This window comes from Mustela nigripes, chromosome 13, assembly GCF_022355385.1.
Source record: "Mustela nigripes isolate SB6536 chromosome 13, MUSNIG.SB6536, whole genome shotgun sequence".
NCBI classification, from domain to species: Eukaryota; Metazoa; Chordata; class Mammalia; order Carnivora; family Mustelidae; genus Mustela; species Mustela nigripes.
In genome coordinates, this window is record NC_081569.1 from 51,722,147 (window position 1) to 51,733,190 (window position 11,044).

An 11,044-nucleotide genomic window follows, 5' to 3' on the forward strand; every position below is an offset into this window, starting at 1 on the left:
TACCAGTAAATAATATCTATACTTAGAGGGACATAAACAGACGATAGAAACTGTCTCTGGAGAAACCCAGATTTTGGATTTAGCTGACACAAACTTCAAATCAGCTATGATTAACATGTTCAAAGAACTAAAGAAAGCCAAATTTAAATATGGGGAAAATCACAGGGGAAGACAAACCATGAGAGACTGTGGACTCTGAGAAACAAACTGAGGGTTTTGGAGGGGAGGTGGGTGGGGGGTTGGGTAAGCCTGGTGGTGGATATTAAGGAGGGCACATATTGAATGGAGCACTGGGTGTGGTGCATAAATAATGAATTTTGGAATATGAAAAGAAATAAAGTAAAAATAAAAAGGGGGATGAACATTTTTTTCATGTGTCTGATAGCCATTTGTATGTCTTCATTGGAGAAGTGCCTGTTCGTATCTTATGCCCATGTTTTTTTAAAGATTTTTAAAATTTATTTTCAGCATAACAGTATTCATTATTTATACACCACACCCAGTGCTCCATGCAGTCTGTGCCCTCTATAATACCCACCACCTGGTACACCAACCTCCCACTCCCCACCACTTCAAACCCTTCAGATTGTTTTCCAGAGTCCATAGTCTCTCATGATTCACCTCCCCTTCCAATTTCCCCCAACTCCCTTCTCCTCTCTAACTCCCCATGTCCTCCATGCTATTTGTTATGTTCCACAAATAAGTGAAACCATATGATAATTGACTCTCTCTGCTTGACTTATTTCACACAGCATATCTCTTCCATTCTTTGATATGATTGTCTGTTTTGTGTGTGTTGAGTTTGAGGAGTTCTTCATAGATCCTGGATATCAACCTCTTGTCTGTACTGTCATTTGCAAATATCTTCTCCCATTCCATGGGTTGTCTCTTTGATTTTTTTTAAAAAGATGTTATTCATTTATTCGACAGAGAGAGAGAGAGAGAGAGCACAAGCAGGCAGAGAGGCAGGCAGAGGGTGGGGAACAGGCTCCCTGCTGAGTAGAAATTCCAATGTGGGGCTCAATCTCAGGAACCTGAGATCATGACCTGAGCCAAAGGCAGAGACTTAACCCACTGAGCCACCCAGGTGCCCTGCCTCTTTGTTTTCTTCACTGTTTCCTTTGCTTTGCAGAAGCTTTTGATTTTGATAAAGTCCCAAAAGTTTATTTTCTCTTCTGTTTCCTTTGCCTTTGGAGACATATCTTGAAAGAAGTTGCTGTGGCTGATATCGAAGAGATTACTGCCTATGTTCTCCTCTAGGATTCTGATGGATTCCTGTCTCACCTTGAGATCTTTTATCCATTTTGAGTTTATCTTTGTGTACGGTGTAAGAGAATGGTCGAGTTTCACTCTTCTACATATAGCTGCCCAATTTTCCCAGACCATTTATTGAAGAGACTTGTCTTTTTTCCACTGTATATTTATTCATATTTTGTTGAAGATTATTTGCCATAGACTTGAGGGTCCATATCTGGGCTCTCTACCCTGTTCCACTGGTCTATATGTCTGTTTTTATGCCAGTACCATGCTGTCTTGGTAATCACAGCTTTGTAGTAAAGCTTGAAATCAGGTAGCATGATGCCCCCAGTTTTATTTTTGTTTTTCAACATTTCCTTAGCGATTCAGGGTCTCTTCTGATTCCATACAAATTTTTGGATTATTTGCTCCAGCTCTTTGAAGAATACCGGTGGAATTTTGATCAGAATGGCATTAAAAGTATAGATTGATCTAGGCAGTACAGACATTTTAACAATGTTTATTCTTCCAATCCAAGAGCATGGAATAGTCTTGCATCTTTTTGTGTCTTCTTCAATTTCTATCATGAGTGTTCTGTAGCTCCTCAAGTACAGATCCTTTACCTCTTTGGTTAGGTTTATTCCCAGGTATCTTATGATTTTTGGTGCTATAGTCAACGGAATCGATTCTCTAATTTCCCTTTCTGTATTTTCATTGTTAGTGTATAAGAAAGCCACTGATTTCTCTACATTGACTTTGTATCCTGCCACATTGCTGAATTGCTGTATTAGTTCTAGTAGTTTGGGGGTGGATTCTTTTGGGTTTTCCATATAAAGAATCATGTCATCTATAAGAGAGAGAGTTTGAATTCTTCATTGCCAATTTGGATACCTTTTATTTTCCTTTGTTGTCTGATTGCTGTTGCTAGGACTTCTAATACTATGTTGAACAAGAGTGGTGAGAGTAGGCATCCTTGCTGTGTTGCTGATCTCAACGGGAAGGCTGAAAGCTTTTTCCCATTGAGGATGATATTTGCTGTGGGTCTTTCATAGATAGATTTGATGAAGTTCAGGAATGTTCCCTCTATTCCTATACTTTGAAGCATTTTAACCAGGAATGCACTAGCCCTCAGGGAGATATCACCTTACACCAGTTAGAGTGGCCAAAATTAGCAAGACAGGAAACAAGATGTGTTGGAGGGGATGTGGAGAAAGGGGAACCCTCTTCCACTGTTGGTGGGAATGCAAGTTGGTTCAGCCTCTTTGGAAAACAGTGTGGAGATTCTTCAAGAAACTAAAAATAGAACTTCCCTATGACCCTGCCATTGCACTCCTGGGTATTTACACTAAAGACATGGATGTAGTGAAAAGAAGGGCCATCTGTACCCCAATGTTTATAGTAGCAATGGCCATGGTCGCCAAACTGTGGAAAGAACCAAGATGCCCTTCAACAGACGAATGGATGAGGAAGATGTGGTCCATATACACTATGGAGTATTATGCCTCCATCAGAAACGATGAATACCCAACTTTTGTAGCAACATGGACGGGACTGGAAGAGATTATGCTGAGTGAAATAAGTCAGGCAGAGAGAGTCAATTATCATATGGTTTCACTTATTTGTGGAGCATATCAAATAGCATGGAGGACATGGGGAGTTACGAGAAGGGAGTTGGGGGACATTGGAAGGGGAGGTGAACCATGAGAGACTATGGACTCTGGAAAACAATCTGAGGGGTTTGAAGTGGTGGGGGGATGGGAGGTTGGGGTACCAGGTAGTGGGAATTATAGAGGGCATGGATTGCATGGAGCACTGGGTGTGGTGCAAAAATAATGAATACTGTTATGCTGAAAATAAAAATAAATTTAAAAAAATAAAATAGGGCGCCTGGGTGGCTCAGTGGGTTAAGCCGCTGCCTTCAGCTCAGGTCATGATCTCAGGGTCCTGGGATCGAGTCCTGCATCGGGCTCTCTGCTCAGCAGGGAGCCTGCTTCCTCTTCTCTCTCTCTCTGGCTGCCTCTCTGCCTACTTGTGATCTCTATCTGTCAAATAAATAAAATAAATAAATAAGTAAATAAATAAATAAATAAAAGTAAAATGGGGGAAAAAGCAAAGAAACTAGAGCAAAAAAAATAAAAAAATTAAAGGTTGAAATTATGAAAGCAATAACACAATATATAGATATAAATATATTTTTAAATGACTGTATTTGAATTTGAGAGTTTTAGTACATAACTACTATTAAATTCATTACAAGGACTCAAAACAGCTATGAGATGGCAGAATACTAAACCTCCATAAAGTTGTTAAAAATACCAACTTAGATTTTCAAATTTAAATTTGTACTACTTTTGGAACTGCCCTGGTTTGTTCAAATATTAATTCATTATTTTTCAAAATTCCCAGGGAGATGAGCTGTTAAGAGTATAAGGGGATAGTTTCCTTAAACTTGATAGTGGTGCCAAACTGATACTATCAGTGGTCCATATAACTCACAATATCACAATGGACATCAAGGGAAACCTAACATTCTCTAATTAAAAAAAAATAAAATGACCAGAACACAAAGACACAGCTCATCACATTGAACTTCTCAATTTCCCTGGATCTCTTCAGCAAGTTGAGATAATTTGCCTTTGGGAAAACCAGTGTACACAAAAACATGGCTTCCATTAGAAGAAATTATGGACTCTACCCAGTCCTACCATACAGTCCAACTAATTGATTACCTTCCAAATTGTAGGAACTATTTATAACTTTCATTTCTTAAGAAAATGTGGTGATTCAAAAGGGTGTGAACTGTCTGTGTGTTCTATCTCTTGAAGCTCCTGCTAAGTGAGACCTGCACCTAAGCAGGTACAAATGAAACCTGCTCTCCAACTCCCCCAAAACTGGTTACATTTTGTTCCCAAACCTTCTTTTCTCTTTATCTCAAGGTTGTTTCTGCTCATGCTCTTTACCTGAATGATTTTCACTCATATAGTTATATATATATATTCTGGTCTCATTTTCATAATTTCAATTGTATTTTGAGGTGAATTTCTCTTTGAAGAGCCCATATCTTTACTAAACTGATATGTGAAAGGGCTTCAAATTTCCATCCCCTTTTTTCTGTGATATTATATTCATGGAAATAAAACTTCGTTTTGTCTATTTCATTCAAACAGAGCACAGTCTAGCAGAGCAAGGTATCTGCATCTTTGGAAAGAAAAATTAATCGTCTTTAAAAATCATTATTATTTTTAAAAATTTATTGAATACTTATTATATGACACAGCATGTTTCACCAGTTTCCATGTATTAACTCATTTAATCGTCACAACAACACTATAAGGTACATACTATTTTTTTGGTCTTTTAAAAAAAATTTTATTCACAAATAATGTATTTTTAGCCCCAAGGGTACAGGTCTGTTAATCACCAGGTTTACACACTTCACAGCACTCACCATAGCACACAGCTTCCCCAATGTCCATAACCCCACCACCCTCTCCCTACTCACCCCACAACCCTCAGTTTGTTTTGTGAGATTAAGAGTCTTATGGTTTGTCTCCCTTCTGATTCCATCTTGTTTCATTTATTCTTTTCCTTAAGGTAAGTACTATTATCATTCCTAATTTTACAGTTGAGGAAATTCAGGGACAGAGAAGTAAAGCAACTCACCCAAGGACATGTAGTTCATAAATCAAGGAGATAGGGAGTGCAATCCAGGTGGTCTTTCCTCAGAATGTTTGCTATTCATTTTACATAATAATGCTATTTATAAAATTGCTCCTACATAATTTTTTCCTATTTCTTTGACTAATTTCAAATTTTCTTTGGAAATTAGAAAATCTGTAAATATCATTTATAATAAATAATGAAAAAAAAGAGTTCATATTTAGGAAAAAATAAAATCACCTAAAATCCCACAACTTAGAGATTCTGTGGTATAAAGTCTAAATATTTCCATATATGCACTTACATTATATGTAATGTTTTGCATTTTATAATCTTTTTTAACTAAATGACAAAATAAGCATATTTTCAGTTTCATTCATCCAAAGTTCTAATTTGTTTCATGTGCACTGCAATCTGTAAACATAGTTTTAAGTGTATATAAAGATTGTATTCCACAAATTACTGAATTTTTCCAAATATATGGTGGTGCTTTTCTGTTCAGCAATATTTCTATAGCATGTAATAATACTTCAGTATAATTTTAGGAAAGTTCCAGATATCTGTAATGACTATACACATTTTGCTGGAGGCAAAAAAAAAATGAAGAGCAAAGTTTGTACCTTTGCTAGTTTTATTGTATTAGATTTAGATCTACATGGGAATGTGGGGTGTTGAGGTCACTCTGTAAGGACATTGTCATGGCAAGGAGGTCTCTGGCTTCCAGACTGGTTTCCATTCTCCCATCAGTGTGAAGGTGTCAATGAGGCCAATTCACAAAGTCATCTGGTGAATATTTCTTCTCCACCATATGTCCCCTAAGGGCTTCTAAGCACCTGATTTTCTTCCCATGTCTTCTTGAACTTTCCCTTATGAACATTAGTGAAGAGTCTCATTTAATAGTGCCTACCTTGTGCCAGAAATTATGCTAACTACTGGGGTATACAAAGTTGGCTAAAGGCTCCTTTTTCAAAGAAGTTCTAGATGATAAGGAAGACTAATATGCATAAGAAATTATAATATGCTTTATTAAAAAGGAGATAGAAGATTTAACAATAGTTTATAGACATTATTTTGCATGGGGTCATCAATAAATACTTCAAGGTAACTAGCATTTAATCTAAGTTTGAAGGATAAAGGAAAAGGGGAATTAACATTTCTGTCAGATAGTTATACCCATATATTCTCAAACCTTCATAATATCTGGTGAAGTTAGTCATCTCTAATTTTATGGACAAATAAATATCTTCAGCATAACTGATTACCTTACTCTAGTTTATATAACTCACACGTGGCAGGACGAAAATGGCAACCAGGTTATTAGGTCTAAGAGCCAAAGACAGTTCCACTTTGTAACGACAAGGAATAACATACATGAAAGTATATGAAAGAGCTGAAATGTGAATAAAAAATAGTAAAGTGTTCAGTTTATAAAGATTCTTATATGATACACAATTGAATTTTATTTTTAAAGTTTATTATTTTTATTTATTTGAGAGAGACAGAGAGGGTAGGGTGGTGCAGATGGGGTAGGAAAAAGAGGGAGAGAATACTGAGCAGTCTCTGTGCTGAGTGCTGATACAAACACAAGCCTTGATCCCATAAACCTGAGATCATGACCTGAGCAAAAACAGAGTTGTTCACTTAACCTACTGAGCCATCTGGGCACCCCTACAATTTAATTTTAAATATCCTGAATGATAGAACCAAAGGCTAAGAATAGAGAGTAATATGACCACATTTGAGTTTTAGATAGATAGATCTGAAAGCAGAGTGTAGAAAAGAGATTAAACTGAGCTAAAATTGGAGAGAGAAATCATTTAGAAATGAAAAATATATAAATCTGAGATAAAACTGACAGTAGGAAATGAAGACCAGGACACAAAACAGAAATATTCAGGAGGTACAATTTCCCATCTGTCATATAAAGTAAGAGGGGAGAAAAGTTGCCTCAGAGATTCTTGGATTAAGCACCTAAGAGATAATGGTCATATTTCCTAAGACATTAAAAAGAGGATAAAATCATGAACTTTGATTTGCACAACTTAACTTTGAAGTGTTTGAGGGATGTCTATTTATGTACTACAGTACATTCTTGCATTCTTGGATATATTATGTTAGAGTCCAGGAATAGAACTATAGATATAGAAATCTTTTAAGTGAGGAGTAGTTAAAAGAATGAAGCATGCTTGAAATGAAAAAATATATATATTTTAGGTCTCCTGAGTTACATAGGAACACTCAAAAATAAGCAGGAAAAAAATCCATGCATCAGTGAAAGAAATTAGAGATATAGGAGAGAAAGCAAGAGAGCTCTGTTACACAAATACTAAGAATGTAAAAATACATTCAACTTCAGTAAGTTAATAATGCCTGACTTACAGTTTCTTAAAGTTTTTTAAATTTTATTCAATTATAAGATAACAGAATGTAGATCTTTTTTAATAAATATATTTTTTCAGTGCTCCAAAATTCAATGTTTTTGCACCATACCCAGTGCTTCTTGCAATACGTGTCCTCCATAATACCCAATATTTTATCTATTTGACAGAGAGAGTGAGAGAGAGGGGACAAGCAGGAGTAGTGGGAGATGGAGAAGCAAGCTCCGCACTGAGAAGGGAGCCCAATGCTGGGCTTGGGATCCCAGAGCTCTGGGATCATGACCTGAGCCGAAGGCAGACCTGAACCACCAAGGTGTCCTCAGAAGGCAGACATTTGCTGACATCCGTCAAAGACCTTTTAGACTGGATTATATTTCTGTCTGTTCATAATATCATCTTAAACATAGAGACTCTCAAAGGTCATGATTGCTGCATCTTTGGGCATCACATTAATATCGAATGCAGGAATGGAAGAGCTAGAAGAGACTTCTCTACATTAATCTTTGTATTTTAATCTGAGGGGGAAAAAAACCTTCTACAGAAGTCATTGTTTTGTATCTCATCAAAAATCAGCTACATGCCCCTCTGACACCAATCCATGGCCAAGTCTCATAGATTATTCATAGCTTCTTATAAAATTCAGAAATTTCCATCAAATACCTAAATAAATATGTGTTCTCTCTTTTAGAAACTATAAGGAAATATAAGGAACAAGAAATCAGTTGGCAAGGCAAAGAATGGCTAATTGTTATTGTTTTCCTGTTCTTGGTGTAGGACTTGCCTGTGCCAAATAATAAACACACCCACATTCTGTAAAATGCCATCCAGTTACCAGTCATTATATTCCTTGACCCAAAATTCATTCATGTATATTAGTGCTCTCTAAGCAAGGAAGCCTGTACCTTTCTGGTTAAAATTAGATATGAAAAATGAAGGTTTTCTTCATAGTATACCCAGAAATCATCATTTGTTGAAAATTTTGGTAACAAAATAATAAAAACAATAGTAATAATTAATAATCCATTTCTATCATATGTATGCATACTCTACTCCAACCATATATTTCACAGAATTCTTTTTCCTGTTCTTGCCCCTCTCTCTCTTATTGCTTTCCTTTCAATTCCTTTCCATAATTATTATTTTGATTATGCTCAACATAGTGTAGCTACCATTCCTGACAGTGTCATTGACTATACTCTCTGTGCTGTAACTTTCATTCCATTATAGCAAGTCTTATATCCCACTCCACTTTACACTATTTTGTCCATCCCTTAACCACCCTCTCCTTGGAAACTACCAATTTATTCTCTGTATTTGTAGGTCCATTTTCTCCTTTTCATGATTTTTATTAAAACACATGGCTAATATAGAAAACTACAAAACATAGGTGGTCAACATTTTTAGTATTAAAAATACCTAAAATGTCACTATCCAAAATGATCTAAAATGTTGACTCATAATTTACATATTTTTCTAATGTATAAAGAGCACATCAAATGTATATTCCTTTGTAAATAATTAATCTTAATAATTTATTGGACATCTCAGCAAATCTAAATTTGCTTCTTTATGATGGGCTACCTCATCTTACTAAATCCCCCTTTCTGAATATCTTCTCATTTCTAAACTTATCTTTGAAATGTACCTTTAATTTTTCCTTTTACATTAAATAATGAATGGACCTAAATACATTATATATACATATGTTCAACCTTTCTCTTTTTCTTAAGATTTACTTATTTATTTGAGCGAGAGAGAGAGCACACAAGTGGGAGGGGCAAAGAGAGAGGGAGAAAGAATCTCAAGCATACTCCTGCTGAGCACAGAGGCCAGCAAGGGGCCCCACACAGGGCTCTGACTCCACACAGGGCTCTATCTCATGATCTGCACATCACAACCTGAGGCAAAACCATAAAGTTTTAGCGTTTCACCAGTTTAAAGTACATTTTAATTATCCAAAGGCATTGGTTGCAGTCACAATATTGGAAACTATCGGAGGACTAAGCCTATTCGTTTTAAGCTATGATTCCTCTTAGAGTCAACACTCTTACACTCATTGTCTGGTCACTATTCATTATTGCATGAATGATTACTGTCTGAAATTTTGCAGTTACAAAGTAAAAGAATAATCAAAGAGTACATTCTGCTACAGTATTTGTGCACAAATATGATTAAGGGTTTGAGCATTCAAATTATGGCTAACAGTTTATGACACAGAAGTCATTTTCTTGAATATATATGGAGAAGACAGAAGCATGGTAAAGAAGGTCTCTACCAGGAAGATGTTATTCTTTGCTCCTAAACCTCAACTTTACCTGCCTTATTCTCACATGATTTCTTTCCCTGTCACCCTAGACTAACTTTTGATTTTTTATTTTCTATTTTTTTCTTCCTTTCCCCTTTCTCCTCTGTATGTGTTCTAACTTCTAAATTAGACACTTGAAACATATTTTATACAAAATCACTGATGGGCAAACAACATGTCAATGTTCAGTTCCCATATTTCTCAATTCTGCCTTATTTTCTACCTTTAGAATACTTCAGCTTCTTCTCTACTGATTGAGCCAATGGATAAAACAAATGACTCTGTGGTGTCTGAATTTGTATTGATTGGACTTTCAAATTCATGGGAGATGCATCTTTTTCTCTTTTGGTTCTTCTCTGTGTTCTACATGGGAATTATCCTGGGAAACCTCTTCATTGTGTTCACGGTAATTACTGAATCTCATTTACACACCCCCATGTACTTCCTGTTAGGCAACCTCTCTCTCCTTGATCTAGGTCTGTCCTCTACCACAGTGGCCAAAACAATCACTAATCTTTTCACTGACTGTAAAATCATTTCATTTTCAAAATGTATGATACAGATATTTTTTATTCATGTCATGGATGGAGGTGAGATGGTGCTGCTCATAGCCATGGCATATGACCGGTACACTGCAATCTGTAAGCCTCTCCACTATCTGACCATCATGAGCCCCAAAATGTGTGTTTCCTTTGTAGTGGCTGCCTGGATAGTGGGGATAATCCATGCTGTGTCTCAGTTTGTTTTTGTCATAAACTTGCCCTTCTGTGGCCCTAATGAAGTAGATAGTTTTTACTGTGATTTTCCTCGGGTCATGAAACTCGCTTGTGTAGACACTTACAAGCTGGAGTTTGTAATCATCGCTAACAGTGGGTTCATATCCATGGTTACCTTCTTCTCTTTAATTATATCCTATATCTTCATTTTGGTCACTGTCTGGAAACGTTCTTCAGGGGACTTGTCCAAAGCATTTGTCACACTGTCAGCTCACATCACTGTAGTGAATTTGTTTTTTACACCATGCATGTTCCTATACGTGTGGCCTTTCCCTACAACATCACTGGATAAGTGCTTGTTCATTGTTGACTTTGCTATCACCCTCCTCTTGAATCCTGCCATCTATACATTAAGAAACAAAGACATGAGAGTGGCCATGAGAAGACTGGGCAAACGGATTGTAGGTCCTAATGGGATCTCACAATGAATGGAGCAGATCCACATACAACATGCTTCAGGCTCACCAAAACCCCTGCAAGTCATGTGATTGCCATCATTACAATGGTAAGAACTACTATTGTCATGATATTTCAACAAAACTCCCCCTGTAGAGATGGATTATTGAGTCAGAGGTGACGTTATTTTGCTAATGACAGAGAATAAATTGATCTCACCTACTTACATTGAAAAGAAAGGTGAGAACAGAAAACTGAGCTAATTCATAGAAGTAAACTTACATTCAAATACC

The 11,044-nt window shown here is 36.5% G+C and overlaps 1 protein-coding gene across 1 annotated transcript; it reads left to right on the forward strand.

Moving 5' to 3' along the window:
• The first annotated feature begins 9,841 nt into the window (after positions 1 to 9,841).
• Positions 9,842 to 10,783, forward strand: LOC131999331 (olfactory receptor 4F6-like). The gene has a single exon (XM_059372105.1). The coding sequence runs from the start codon at positions 9,842 to 9,844 to the stop codon at positions 10,781 to 10,783; it is 942 nt and encodes a 313-aa protein (XP_059228088.1).
• The last annotated feature ends 261 nt before the right edge of the window (positions 10,784 to 11,044 follow it).

Coding starts and splice junctions, on each gene's coding strand:
- LOC131999331 (XM_059372105.1), top strand. CDS start 9,842: ATGGATAAAACAAATGACTCTGTGGTGTCTGAATTTGTATTGATTGGA.